The sequence below is a fragment of the Sebastes umbrosus genome, chromosome 10, assembly GCF_015220745.1.
Source record: "Sebastes umbrosus isolate fSebUmb1 chromosome 10, fSebUmb1.pri, whole genome shotgun sequence".
Lineage (NCBI taxonomy): Eukaryota > Metazoa > Chordata > Actinopteri > Perciformes > Sebastidae > Sebastes > Sebastes umbrosus.
In genome coordinates this window covers 32,508,550-32,523,562 of record NC_051278.1, presented here as the reverse complement: position 1 = coordinate 32,523,562, position 15,013 = coordinate 32,508,550, and the positions used below count along the sequence as shown (strand labels likewise).

General features: G+C 40.3%; 2 protein-coding genes across 4 annotated transcripts in view; both read left to right on the top strand.

Moving 5' to 3' along the window:
• The window catches only part of LOC119495137 (bone morphogenetic protein receptor type-1A-like), an 85,944-nt gene extending 71,725 nt beyond the window's left edge, over positions 1–14,219 (top strand). The window contains exons 6-14 of one of the 3 annotated variants that reach the window (XR_005208364.1): positions 1,724–1,823; positions 1,917–2,001; positions 2,351–2,486; positions 3,732–3,924; positions 4,881–5,178; positions 6,740–6,915; positions 8,701–8,831; positions 10,440–11,580; positions 11,629–14,219. Coding sequence is in view for 1 of the 3 variants with exons in the window: in XM_037781367.1 (XP_037637295.1) it covers positions 1,724–1,823; positions 1,914–2,001; positions 2,351–2,486; positions 3,732–3,924; positions 4,881–5,178; positions 6,740–6,915; positions 8,701–8,831; positions 10,440–10,565 (1,248 nt within the window). In the remaining 2 variants the exon portion in view is untranslated. Of the gene's footprint in view, positions 1–1,723; positions 1,824–1,913; positions 2,002–2,350; positions 2,487–3,731; positions 3,925–4,880; positions 5,179–6,739; positions 6,916–8,700; positions 8,832–10,439 lie in introns of all 3 variants that reach the window. The other 2 variants (XR_005208363.1, XM_037781367.1) reach the window with 2 other exon arrangements.
• LOC119495139 (nicotinamide riboside kinase 2-like) lies at positions 885–1,330 on the top strand. Its single transcript, XM_037781370.1, has 2 exons — positions 885–1,011; positions 1,044–1,330. The coding sequence occupies exons 1-2, from the start codon at positions 900–902 to the stop codon at positions 1,313–1,315; spliced, it is 384 nt and encodes a 127-aa protein (XP_037637298.1). The 5' UTR covers positions 885–899; the 3' UTR covers positions 1,316–1,330.
• Positions 14,220–15,013: the final 794 nt, after the last annotated feature.

Here is a 15,013-nt window from a genome sequence, read left to right as displayed (position 1 = left end):
TGGTGGGTGGTAACTTCGGACCCTGCAGGCATCGTACGGTACCGTCGGTACTGTAGAAAAAGAGTACCGTCACATTTTTAGAAATTTGGCATTGACTTGGTACTGAAGTATCGGTTCTTGCGACATCCCTAGCAGTAACTGCAGGCTGACAGCGCAGAGTCAGAGTGGGCCAATCTAATACTTTCAATATTAAGGGGGGAGACAAGCGGCCCCTCCCAATTTGGACTGATCCTAATTTTTGTTGAAATCTGATTGGCTCATCGTGAACGTGACGAACTGGGACTAGTGTTCCAACTCACATCAGTTTACCTGGCCGTTCTTGTTTTGATTCAGTGCAGTGGTGACGAGCTGATACAAACTGTCATCCACTATGTCTTGAAGGTCTCCAGCATCATCAGATTCTCTTTATACCGCAAAAACTGTATTAATGTTAAAATTACTGCCCACATTGAGATGGAGGCCTCTCCATCTAGGGCTGTGAACTGAACGGCCACAATGGGTAAACGCAGGTTTTCTCCGGACCGGCTTGACAATCCCAAATACAAAGCCTGGTTGCTGAACAATTCGAAATGGGAAAAGAGAGCTGGATGCAAACTTTGTGTAAAATCTTGTCCCAGCCTCCTCCCCGAGTCACAAAGTCAATATGGTCTAAAGAAATCTACCGAGAAGACTGGAAACTTGAGTCTGGAAAAGTCTGGAATTTGGAAATGGAAAATGTGAAGGGACCTTCGTTTAACTAAATAATATTGCGGCATCTGCTGTTTAATTAATCTTAAGGCTTTTACATTTTAAAACCGTCCTTGTGCTGAAAGTTAAACTACGTCTAAAAATACTCCGACCTCTGAGTAGAGAGTAATTTATGAAGCTGACTTTGAGAACAATGACCATTCTTACAAGACATGGACGCCATGATGAGTACGATCTATGCACGGTTGGACAACCCAGTGAAGTTTGAGAAGTCTCACGGCGTCAATACCACCCTGGATACTGAGATCGTCCCAAAGTCTGACCGTAAGGAGGAGGAGGAGGAGGAGGAGGAGGAGGAGGAGGAGGAGACTCACACATCCTTATTGTGGAGGGCTTTCTGCTTTACACCTACGAACCTTTGATCGACGTGCTGAACCAACGTTACTTTATTTCCATCCCATATGAAGAATGCAAAAAGAGGAGGTGCTCTAGGAACTACACGATGCCAGACCCCCCCGGCCTCTTCGATGGCCACATCTGGCCCATGTATTTGAAACACAAGAACATCGTCGTGCGACGTTTCTATTTTATGATATTCTCAGCCATAAAAAGGGAAATTCTGATATGATGATGTGATGTAATTCTCTGATAATAGTTGTGATTTATAATATGTTTTTAAAAATGTTTTGCCAAAATGTTATCTTTTAATGAGCTCACAGCGCTCTGAATATATGTTTGTCTCTGCCTGAACGACATCTCCGGGCAACTCCTAACTGGTTAAGATTCCTCTGCAGCTCTCTGAAGTTTTGGCAGAGAAAGAGGTCATTTCCCAAAAAAAAGGAAAAGGAAAAGGTGTCTTGTAGGTCTAAAAGTAGAACCAAATTTGTGTCACTCTGAGACTTTTGACCAGTTAAGAGTGATCTCCTCCTCCGAGACACTTGATAAATACGAACTCTGGTCTGTTCCTGACAGGTGTGAGACAGATGACGTGGCAGGAGGTTTCATTGATTGACCGTATGATTGCTTTGATTGACAGGACTCTCCCAATGCTCAGACCAGGAGGACAATCGAGTGCTGCAACACTGACCTCTGCAACAGAGACTTACAGCCCACCCTCCCCCCTCAGGCCCCCGCCGGTAACATTCACACTCCTCACAGTGGAGAGATTCAGGTGTTTATCAGGTGAATGTAGACCTGAGTTTAACCTCCAGTGTTTTGTCTTCCAGAAGGCAGCCCCCACTGGCTGGCCTTCCTCATCTCCATGACGGTCTGCTGCTGCACTCTGATCTGTGTCACCGTGGTCTGTTACTACAGGTAGGATATCATCCTCAGCACCTCATAGACCTAAAAGGATCTCAAGGCCTTGAATATCATCATTTCAACACTTGTATGCCATGCAACCTTTAATAAAGAAGACTGTTTACCTGTGGTCACTCAGGTAGAAGTGACTTGTTGTAATACAGCAGATTAAACTCTCTGTTATTCTGCATTTAGAAATGTAATTCCGTGTGTGTGTGTGTGTGTGTGTGTGTGTGTGTGTGTGTGTGTGTGTGTGTGTGTGTGTGTGTGTGTGTGTGTGTGTGTGTGTGTGTGTGTGTGTGTGTGTGTGTGTGTGTGTGTGTGTGTGTGTGTGTGTGTGTGTGTGTGTGTGTGTGTGTGTCAGGTATAAATGGCAGAGTGAGCGTCAGCGGTATCACAAGGATCTGGAGCAGGAGGTCTTCATTCCTGTTGGAGAGTCACTCAAAGACCTCATCCACCAATCACAGAGCTCCGGCAGTGGCTCCGGGCTCCCCCTGCTGGTAAGGACACAGTACTGCACCTGGAGGACACACACATACACATTAATTACATAAAACTACACACATATTAGGGATGGGTATTTCAAGCAAAATATTATTCTATAATCGCTGTGAACTATTTGACCATTCTTCGAAGATCGCCACCCTCCTCTGAGAGACAGTGGGGCAAACAGTGTGTAGAACCGGTACATTTTCAAATCAGATGCGATGATCGAGGGTTTATTTTATTTCCACCAAATTGTTGGATCTGTGGAAAGATTAACCAAGACAGTTTTTGTGAGTTTTTATAAGTGAGGGTTTTTTTTTTAATAATTTAATGATTTTTCAAATCATGACCCATCCCCAACACATATTAATGCACATTATAAATTGAATACATCTCAAATACTTCTGTGTTGAGAACTGCAGAAAAAAGTGTCCATCTGTATTAGGGCTGAGACGATACGCTGATCTACCGACTCGATACTATCACGATAAATGGGTACCGATTTGATATGTATTCGGATTCGATATTATGATTTATTGTGATTTTTGTTAACTTTTTTAACACCAGACCATGGGGAAAAAGTTGAATCATGCACTTCTAGGGACTTTTATTTTGGAAAATATCTAAATTAATCCAGTAAAAATGTTTGATTTTCAGCATGTCTGTAGTCAGAGATGTCCTGAAGTCAAATATATCAGGATCATTGTCAGGAATTAAAAAATAAAGACATTTCCCTCACAGATTAGTGGTATTTTCTTTTTAATTTATAAGGGACATGTAATGTTTTAAACTACTGGTCAATATAATCCAATCGCTTCGGCTTTGTTTTGGTCTTGAAACGGATGTCATGTTACTCTGACTACAACAATAAAAGGTAGCTTCCTTCTACCTCCACATAGACTCAAGTGAAACCATTATATTGATTCTGGCATTAAAAAATCTAAAATCGTAAAAAAAATTGCGATACATAGTTGACTAAATTTTTTTCACCCACCCAACATTTTATCCAAGCTTCGACTCTAAAGTTAAACTTGATCACTCTATCACGCTAACACAAATATAAACACAGCTTCTGTGGTAGTTTCCGTTCCATCCAGGAGCACATTTTCCAACAATGACACACACAGACTCACTAGATGAAAACAATACCAGCGTCGCTGTCGCAGCTGGTAACAATATTAATGACACTTCCACTCATCATTAAACCTCCTCTCTCTCTCTCTCGCCCCACTGTTTGTCTTCCTCTCTTTCCCGCTCAGGTGCAACGGACCATTGCCAAGCAGATCCAGATGGTGCGTCAGATCGGTAAGGGGAGGTACGGCGAGGTGTGGCTGGGCCGCTGGAGGGGAGAGAAGGTCGCTGTCAAAGTCTTCTTCACCCGAGAGGAAGCCAGCTGGTTCAGAGAGACGGAGATCTACCAGACGGTCCTGATGAGACACGAAAACATCCTTGGTACCAAATCACATCCATCTCTTATATTTCACCTTTATGAATCTAGACTGATTTGAAACATTTTGAAACTTTCCTTTGATTGGAAACATCAGCATGAAAATGTGAACGGTGATCTCGAAGCCCCAGACGAAGACTGCAGGACTCCAGGACCGAGCAATACCTCGATTGATTTTTAATTTGGTTGATGATTTAAACTAATGATGGCGAGCGTCGCCTGTCATCTGTCAGACTGATGAGACACGACGGCGACACGCTTTTAAACAGAGACAGACAGCGTTCTGATGTACTGTAGACGCAGTAATTCATTTAGAGAGGAAGGAGTGTGTGTGTGTGTGTTTTTTAAGCTCTCCTACCATGACACAGGAAACAGGCCGTCCCTTTGATTTTCATACTTTACAGATTTGAATGGATCTGTTGGTAAATACTTTAGAATTTTTTTTTTACTGAGCAGTTGGACATGCATGCTATAATAATAATAATAATTAGTAATGGGTACAGAAACCCAATATTAAACGGGCACTGGTGCTAAATTATTATTAGTATTGATGAGCTTTTTTCTTAACTTCACTCAGGAATATTATTTATTAGTTTATATAGTGATTTTGCTTTTCCTAAAACAACATTTAGTTATAGTATAAATAAATTAAAATCCTGTTGTGAATTTATTCTTTTTTTAAGTAGTATATTAAAAAGCAATCATTTATTTATGAAAAAGAACCGATAAGGAATACCGTTGAGAGTAGTAGTATTGATAAAATCCTAACAATACCCTTCCCTAATAATAATACACGTTATTTGTATAAAGCCTTTCATACATATAATGCAGCCTAAGGTACCTTATATCAAATTGTACATACTACTGTGGACTAACTGGATCAAGTTTCTTGAAGTTTTTTTTACAACATTCCCTCATCATTGGAGGTCTGACCTGTCAATCATCTCTCTCCGTCCTGCAGGCTTCATCGCGGCTGACATTAAAGGTACCGGCGCCTTCACGCAGCTCTTCCTCATCACCGACTACCACGAGAACGGCTCTCTGTACGACTACCTGAAGCTGACCACGCTGGACACGCAGACTCTTCTGCGGCTGGCGTACTCCGCCGCCTGCGGCCTCTGTCACCTGCACACCGAGATCTACGGCACGCAGGGCAAGCCGGCCATCGCCCACCGAGACCTGAAGAGCAAGAACATCCTGATCAAGAAGAACGGCGCCTGCTGCATCGCCGACCTCGGCCTCGCCGTCAAGTTCAACAGGTATGCTGTCGGGTCGCATTGTTAACACAGCACGTTGTTGCTTATTAGTTTTAGTTTTTAAATTTTAATTTGTGTAACCTGATAGCTTGGTTGTTGTTGTTGATGTTTGTATTTGGGGTGTAGCGGTACACAGAAGTCACAGTTGGGTTCATACCCTGGTTTAGGAGTCCCGGTTTGGTGTGAGGTCGGTACAGCGGGAAAAAAAACAAAGCATGAGGATCTGTTTGTTTTCATTCATTTTGAGCAGACCGTGGTGTCAAAGACAGACAGAATCCTCCTGCTGGGGACTGACGGAGCATTTTGTCCCCTGGCAACTTTTGTAAACTAATTTCATTATAAAAATAAGGAACATTTCAAACACTTCTGTATGACACTGTATGAACACTGAACAAACACTTTCCCAGAAGGCAACAGGTCACAATATAGGCTCTAAAACTGAAAAGCATCTCTTATGCTGTGATCCATGTTTGATGTGTTTCCTTTCACATCACCTACAACGGTGAAGCGACGCCGACACACCGTCCTTATCTTATACACACCTCTCTCTCTGGTGCTGCTGTAGCTGAGCGGGAACCTGCAGTCGCCGTCTTCCAGCTCCGGTGTTTCATTTGCACTCGCCACAGTGTGACCGACTCGCCAATCGGCTTATTATGCTAACCGCAGCACATGTTTCTAACGGTGTACGGCTAAAAGTTTGGTTCAGCATCAATCCACATACCATGTGTTCTGTGTAGATCATCACAGATGTGTCACGCATAAATAAATAAAACAACATTATAGGGATGCACCGATACCGATACCAGTATTGGGAACTAGCAAAACGGCTCCGATACAACGGCACCGATACCACTTTACGGCGCTGCGCCCGACCCCACTGGGCCGGGATCCCACCTCAGCCGGCGCGCACCAGCCCTCACTTTCACTGCGCCACGGGGTTTTGCTTGCACCCTCTGACTCGCGCGTGCGTTAGACTACTTGGTCTGTGTTTCAAGAAGGGTCGGGTGGGTCGCAGACACGCCACAGACCCCTGACGCCCCTCACACCCTCCAGCTGGCTGTTAACGAGGGTCTTTTGGCACAGAGAAGTACTCGTATCGGTACTCGGTATCGGCGAGTACCGATACAAGTTTAAATGTAAGTACTTGTTCTTGTACTCGGTCTGAAAAAAAGTGGTATCGGTGCATCCCTACAACATATCAATGCCACATACTGTAAACAACCTTGTATTTAAAATCACATCTGTTTAATTCCTCACTGTGGAAATGATGAATAGATTATTCTTAAATTGCTCTTTAATGTGATTTTTATTGTGTTTTATGATGTTTTATGTTAGACAGCAGAGACTCTGATCCACAACTATTTTCCAAAATAATATTCTCCCAAAATTCAAGACCGATTTCTCATAAAAGTGGAAACGGGTTATCTACGGCTCGTTTTTCACTTTTTATACAATAGGTAGTTTAAAGGTGTTTATTCTTAATATTATTAGAACTTGAATTCACTGTATAAACTACAGTGACCTCAGCATGTGACTGACAGCACTTTGGTCTGCGTTGCCGTAGTGACACTAACGAGGTGGACGTCCCTCTGAGCACCCGGGTGGGGACGAGGCGCTACATGGCCCCCGAGGTCCTGGACGAGAGCCTCAACAAGAACCACTTCCAGGCTTACATCATGGCCGACATGTACAGCTACGGCCTCGTCATCTGGGAGATGGCCAGACGCTGCGTCACCGGAGGTACACACACACACACACACACACACACACACACCAGTATTAACTAATACGATTAGTCGAATAACAGAAAATAAACTGACAACTATCAACCGTTTCAGTAATTTTTCAAGCAAAAACACCAAAAGTTTTCTGGTTTCAGCTTCTCAGATATGATTTTCTGTTTTGTTTTGACAGTAAATTGAATATTTTAAGGTTTGGACTGTAAGTCAGACAAAGCGAGCTAATTAAAGATGTTATGAAGCCAGTTTTCCACAGTTTATATAATATTTCACAAATTAAATGATTAATTGGGAATAAGCAACTTTATATTTTATTTAGGCAACTATATATATTATTTTCACTATCGATTAATCTCTCAAATATTAAAAGATTGTGAAAACATAACTTCTCAGAAGCCATGATGACTTTAATTTCCTTGTTTTGTCAGACCAAAAGGTCAAAAACAATTTTTTTTAAACTAGATTTTTTATTTTCTCACATCACAAAGCATCAAATTGAAACCAGAGAATATTTGTTTTGTTTTTTCTTGAAAGATTACTGAAGACCTTTTTTTGTCTGTAAAATGTCTATGAAATGTCTGTAAAAAATATATGATGGTAAAATATCAAATATTCACATTTCAGAAGCTGAAACAATTATTTGATCATCAAAATAGTTGCAGATTAGTTTTCGTCAGACTAATCAATAGAGAGAATAATCGTTAGTTTCATCCCTAATTTAGTGTCACAACACATTTCTGTCATTTTCGGATATTCTGTGGTTTAATACTCAGCTGTGATTGGCCAGTGAATATATTTTGTAGTTTAATACTCAGCTGGGATTGGACAGTGAATATATTTTGTAGTTTAATACTCAGCTGGGATTGGACAGTGAATATATTTTGTAGTTTAATACTCAGCTGTGATTGGACAGTGAAGATATTTTGTAGTTTAATACTCAGCTGGGATTGGACAGTGAATATATTTTGTAGTTTAATACTCAGCTGTGATTTGCCAGTGAAGATATTCTGTAGTTTAATACTCAGCTGTGATTGGACAGTGAAGATATTCTGTAGTTTAATACTCAGCTGTGATTGGACAGTGAAGATATTCTGTAGTTTAATACTCAGCTGTGATTGGACAGTGAAGATATCTGCACAGAGCAGAAGTTCAGTCGATTGTTTTATTGAATTAAGTGGCTCCACCTGCTGGTGAAAACATGTTACTGCAGACAGCTCAGGACCTCTATTTCCATCTTTAACAAAATAACATTAAAACATTAGTTTGGCAAACCTTTCTCACATATTAAGATATTTTATAAAATCAAAGGAATGACAACCCCGCCTTAAAGAAAACAATGTTATAATAATTGAAAGCATAACAGAAAACTGAGTTGACTGAATTTAGGAATAAACAAAGGTTCCTCCTTGTACAGCTGAAACTATTAGACTGTGAATAGATTAAGTTGATTAACAAAGAATTCATCAGCAACAATTTTTTTTAATGTCAAAAATGAAACTAATATTTAAAATAAGAGCTGTTCTGAGCATCTTGAATGTGACAGTTTCGGTCTTATTTGACAGTGTACTGAACCTCTTTGGAGTTTTGATGAAAACAAGATGTGAAGACGCCAAACTGAGCTCGGTGGACATTTATCTGACATTTTATCGACCAAACAATTAGCTGATTATTCGGCAATGTAAATCCAATAGTTTTGTTTTAATAAGTTTTGTAAACTTTACCTTTTTTTAGATTTTTGTGAACAGAAGTATTTGTGTAAGAAACTGTATTTCTTCTCTCTGCTCAGGTATTGTGGAGGACTACCAGCTGCCGTATTATGAGATGGTGCCCTCTGACCCGTCTTATGAAGACATGCTGGAGGTGGTTTGCGTTAAAGGACTGCGGCCCACAGTGTCCAACCGCTGGAACAGTGACGAGGTGAGACTCGATATAGATTCATCTTCAAATGTCTCGTTTCTTCGATCAACACTCCAAAACCCCAAAATATGACCTTTATTGTGACATAAACAAGAGGAAAAAAAACAGAATTTTCTTTAAAAATCAGTTGCAGATTAATTTTCTTTCGATTGATAATCAATTAACTCAACTAATTGTTGCAGTTCTACTTTGGTTTATGACCAAATATCTGCAAAACGAATGCCATCTCTTCAGCCTCAGCTGTACTTTGTGTTTACTGCTGATCTATAACATCATTAGGGCGGTCAAAGTTAACGCCATAATAACGCCTTAACGCAAATTCACCACTAATATCTTTAATGCATTAACACAATCAATCTTTTGGAGGTTGTAACGGGCTTTTAAAGCTAGAGTGAAGATACTGGCATCATATGAAACTATAAAACCTGATGAACCCATCGGTACCAACCATGTCATACTAGCTTGTTATGAAGGAGGCTAAATAACGTTCCAACTATTCACAATTTTGGCGAAGAAAAACTGGCCATTTTCAAAGGGGTCTCTTGACCTCTGACCTCCAGATATGTGAATATAAATGGGTTCTATGGGTACCCACGAGTCTCCCCTTTACAGACATGCCCACTTTATGATAATCACATGCAGTTTGGGGCAAGTCATAGTCAAGTCAGCACACTGACACACTGACAGCTGTTGTTGTCTGTTGGGCTGCAGTTTGCCATGTTATGATTTGAGCATATTGTTTTATGCTAAATGCAGTACCTGTGAGGGTTTCTGGATAATATCTGTCATTGTTTTGTGTTGTTAATTGATTTCCAATAATAAATATATACATACATCTGCATAAAGCAGCATATTTGTCCACTCCCATGTTGATAAGAGTATTAAATACTTGACACATCTCCCTTTAAAGGTTCATTTTGAACAGATAAAATGTGTGATTAATTTGCGATTAATCGCGATTAACTATGAACAATCATGCGATAAATCACGATTAAATATTTTAATCGATTGACAGCCCTAATATAACGTCATCAATCTTTCTTTAGTTAAGGGTGGCAACTAACGATTATTTTCATTGTAGATTAATCAGTCAATCATCATCTTGTTGAATTGATTCAGAAATCAGAAAATCTTGAATAATGTTGTACATCCCAGCTGATCTCAGAGTCCAACATAACGTCTTCAAATGTCTTGCTGTGTTCGATCGGTCCAAAACAATATATATATATATATATATATATATATATATATATATATATCAAAATATTCACTTTACGGAGTAAAAAAGAGGATTTTTTTTTGTCTGTAAAAAAAAAAAAAACAATTTTGAACTTTTGACAGCTCCAGGAGAAGTATTCAAATTGTTTGTTTTATGCAACAAATAACCAAAACCCAAATATATTCAGTTTGGTGAAGAGAAACTGAATCAAGAGAGTATTTGTCTATAAAATGTCAGAAAAAAAGTGAAAAATGCCTGTTATAACTGCCAACAGCTGAAAGATTCATTTTAAATATTCCCTATCCGGAGATATGAAACTGAGATAAACAGAGAATCCTCCCATTGGAGTGATTTTGTTCTAACTGTGTGTGTTGTCGGTGTTTCCGCAGTGCCTTCGGGCCATGCTGAAGCTGATGTCGGAGTGCTGGGCTCATAACCCCGCCTCCCGCCTCACCATCCTCAGAGTGAAGAAGACGCTCGCCAAGATGGTGGAGTCCCAGGACATCAAGATCTGACCACCCTCATCCTCCTCCTCCTCCCCCTCTTCGTCCCACCTGAACCCAGAACACACGCATCCTGTCCTGGACCTGATCAGGCTCAGTGCACCCCTCTTCATCAGGACGAGGAAGAGGAGAAGTTGGGAGATAATAATGGACCCATTTCAGGGCTGAACTGTGCCTCTCTTCCTCCTCCTCCTCCTTCCTCCATCTTCAGTCTATCTGGAAACAAACATGGAGTCCTTCCTTTTCCTCCTCCTCTTCCTCCTCTCTCTGCCAGGTTTGACGCTTTCTGTGAAAGCCAAACGAGACGATAAAGATAATTTTGACGGAGGGGAGAGGAGGGGGTCTCTTGATGCTCGCTGTGAATAGACAGGACGCGGGTCCACGTCGCCTTCCTCCACTTCTGCCTGTTTCAAAACGCTCAAAAATGCCAACTTTTTTGTTGTTATTTTCTCTTCAGGACTGAGTTCTCCTGCCATATTGAAATATATCTCCACTCTAAAAAGTAGAGTTAATTATAAGAAAAGGTACTATTATAATATGTGAATTTTAATGTGTAAATAAATGTTATCATTAGATGCCGTGCCTACTCATGAGAGGATTTAAAAAAAAAAAAAAAACAGAACACTATGCTGCAGTGGTGTTGACGTCCAGCCGACTCCAGGAGACGATGATGGAGTCACTACGGAGACGTCTACCGTCCTGTCTGTCTGTCCGTCTGTCTGTCCACATCTTGTCTGTCTGTCGCTCGTTTGTCAGGAGATTGATCAGTTATAAAGAGGTTGAGCTGCTCTGGTGGCACGAAGACATCTGATTGGTTGAGTTAAACCTCAGTGGGTGGGGCCAAAAGGACCCGAGTGCCAATAGAGAGATAAAGTCCCTCCCCTTCCTGTATACCCCATTAGGGCTGGGTATCGTTTACTAAAGTACGATGTCGGTACCAATACCAGTCCCCTGATAGTGATACTGATACCAATACAGTAGGTTGCTTCAGAATGGAAGCTGTGTGCGTGTGTGTTTGTGTGTGTGAGTGTGTGTGTGTGTGTGTGTGTGTCTGTGTGTCTGTGTGTGTGTGTAGCGTAACGCCCACCCTCCAGTTCCCCCCCAGGTTTAAACTGTTAGCTCTGTCAGCAATGTTGCGGCTGTTCACACTGTTAGCACGGTTAGCTGCTAGCCACCGGCTCAGACATCTCCGTGTTCAGGGCCGTGTGCAGACAGGCGATCCCGGCTGTATGGGGGTTGTAGCTGCTGCAGTAGTGGACCAATCACACGTCGCATTAAATCAAAGAAAGCTTGCGGTGATTAGCCACGAACAACGCCATACAAACAGTCCTCTTTTAATAGATCTGGGCACAAAAAGGATCAAACGCAGGTATCATTTGACTGGAGAAGTTTCAATAGTACTCGGTACTGGGTTATTCAGGTCGATATCTTAAAGGTATCGAGTATCGATCCCCGGCTCTGTCCTACATGGGACCTTATTTCGGAAAAAAATCCGTCCGGTAGTCAACGGCGAGAGACGAATCATTTTTTGATCGTGTTTGAATTCCGTCATGAATCACACATATGATGTTTGTCAATTTAAAAGATCATTTTGCAAGTCACAAAAGTCCCGTCACCGGCACCACTTTTGGGTGTGTAGTCTAATTGCGTATTTTCACAGTACTTTAACAATCACAATGACAAACATGGTATGTGTGCTCGTATGGTTCACAGCACAATTCAGGATCAGAAAACTATTTGTCTCTCGCCGTTAACTACCGTACATATTTTTTCCTAAATGCGGTCCCATGGTGGTCCACCGGAAGGGGGCAGGACTTCACTTCTCTATCCTGAACAAGAACTGAAGCAATAGGCAAAAGTATCAAAGTAAATAGGTTTACATTTAACTCCTTTCAGCTGAATAACAATAAATAATACAGAAGCTAAAAATAAATAAAAAGGTGTAGAAAACAAAATGCGTAACAGAAAAACAAATATTGATAAATAGAACCAGAATGTGTTAGGGTGGATCTTCATAATAATATTGGATCTGTAATAAGCTGTTTGGGTTCAACATTTACCGTCTGAAAGAGCAACCGAGTGTTTGAAGAGGTTTGTCTCGAGGACACCCAGCTATTGAATTACGGATTTCGTGCTGGTTCGAATTAGTTCAAACTTCACTTTTTGAAGAAGTGACAGCCCGGGTACCCGTTCTGGTTCCCAAGACCTTTGAATTAACGCCCACATCTCCTAATTTGTTTTATAATCCAATGAAGTCTGGTGCTGCGCTCGTTGACTGCTGGTTGGGAAAACGCACCGATGAGAGCTCTGTAAGTGCCGTTAAGATTTCAGGCGTCATTTTAGTACTAAATAATAGTAAATTAAGTCATATAACTTTATTTTTAGACTTCAGTATGAAGTATGTTTGACAAAAAAAAACTACTAGCTTCTTTTTTTCTTTTTGTTTGACAGGAAAAACCTACTGGTATGTCAAAATTAAGATATTATGGCTTAAAATTCTGAGATACAAAGAGATAAATATGATGTAAAAAGACACATTCTTGACTTTTAGAAGTCAATATTTTGATTCAAAATCTAAAGTGTTAACATATTTTAACTTGTGTTTTTTGACTTTACTTTCACCATCTCCTAACGTTAGCTTCTCATCTGGAATGGAAAAGACTGACAAAGGACAAAGGAAATGAAGCAAAGGAGTTATTTCACGGATTTATTTTAGTATTTCTTTCATACCCAACACAATACAAAAGTCTCTGACATAAATACGGTAAATGTTAAAACTGTAAATTGAAAATAAAATCAAACTAAGTGAGCATCTTTGTCGCTCAGATAGTCTAAAAAGTGTTCGTAGATGAACTTTGCTGCTCCCACTCGGGTTTCACTCGTCCAATCAGACATAAGATTCATTTATTTCAAAATAAGATTTGATGTTTCTTCATTCTACGGCATTAAAATCATTATTTCAGTTGCATTTCGGGACAAAACTTTGTCATTTATAATATTTGGGAAACCAGTCCAGAATGTGTTTAGCCTAGCTTAGCACAAAGACTGGAAGCGGGGGGAAACTGTTAGCCTAGCACAATAAAAAGAAACCTCTAAATATTTCAGATTTGTTTGATATGTTTTATCTTGTTTATTGAACAGGTGTAGAAACAGAAAGAAAATAGACATTTAGAAGCAGTTAGCTACTTGGAGCTAGGCTAGCAGTTTGCCCCTGCTTCCAGTCTTTGTGCTAAGCTAGGCTAAACACACCCTGGGCCTCTCTCTCTGTACTGGACTCAGAGATGGATCTGAAATGTTAGACTGGTCCTTTAAACTGTTACGTGTTGGTTTTCTCTCCTCAGCAGCGGGACGACGTGCACGTGTTGGCTTGGTGTGTGTGTGTGAGTGTTTGTGTGTGTGTGTGGGTGAATGAAGCTAACCGTTCATACAGTTCACATTTAAGAGCAGTAACTTAGTGTTTTTCTCTATAATAAATATGCAAGTAAAAGTCCCCGTATAGGAATAATCTCTAATATGTAAATGTGTAATGTTTTTGTTTTGGTGTTGTTGTTGTTTTGTACAGCATCTGGTTCGGTGCCTTATGAGTTTACCAAGGAAATGAAAACTCTGTATACAGTCTGTCCAATGTAACGATTTTTAAGTAAATAACCTTATTTTAGTACACAAGCTCTTCTTTCACCTGTGGTCTGTTTGTGTTCTGAATCATGGAAGCTCCTTTTTACCAGGAAAAGAAGAAAACATGAAAAGTTGGCAATAATAGATTAAAGATACGTTATGACATACAAAAGATATAAACAGACACAATCTTTACTTTTTTCAAAACCATTTTGTGATTGAAAAAAAACAAATTGTAAAAAAAAAAAAAAAAAATGGAAACTGAAAATCATCAGATGGTCAAATCAAATTTTTACTTGCAAAATGTAATTTTGATTATCCATCTCCCAAAATATGTATAACATTTTGTTCTATAGCTTGACAAAAAAAAAAAAACCCTATTAAAGCTGCAAGCAGCGATGAACTGACCCTCGCACCTTCTCGCACGTCGGGGGTACTGGCTGGACGCCGGTCGACACACCCGTACATTTCAGTGACCATTGGACACTGCACGCACAAGTTAGACGTTATTTCCTGCGTGGATTGAGTGGCACAGGAAATGACCTATTGCAATTTTTTCACCACTTCCTGTGTCCACTATGTGGCGCTAGAGAACACACGTTAAACTTGCATTATGTTGCTCATTATCAAGTGTAGATCACACAATGTCAATTTCATGTGAATCGGATGATGTTTATCACATAATGCTGACTTCCTGTTTCCAGTAGGTGACGCTATGACTGAGTCAATATTGCCATGTAGATGTCCTCAGGCCTGAACTCTTATGAAGTAGGTCAAGTTTGGAACAGATTGGACCAAATACAGTTGAGTTAAAACAGTTTGTCTTTCAATGGCGAATCATGAAA

What these genes read in the sequence shown, in the direction of transcription:
- LOC119495139 (XM_037781370.1), top strand. Translation starts at nt 900, where the DNA reads ATGGACGCCATGATGAGTACGATCTATGCACGGTTGGACAACCCAGTG. An exon ending in GATCGTCCCAAAGTCTGACC is followed by an intron (nt 1,012 to 1,043) that starts GTAAGGAGGAGG and finishes GAGGAGGAGGAG; the next exon opens with GAGGAGGAGGAGACTCACAC.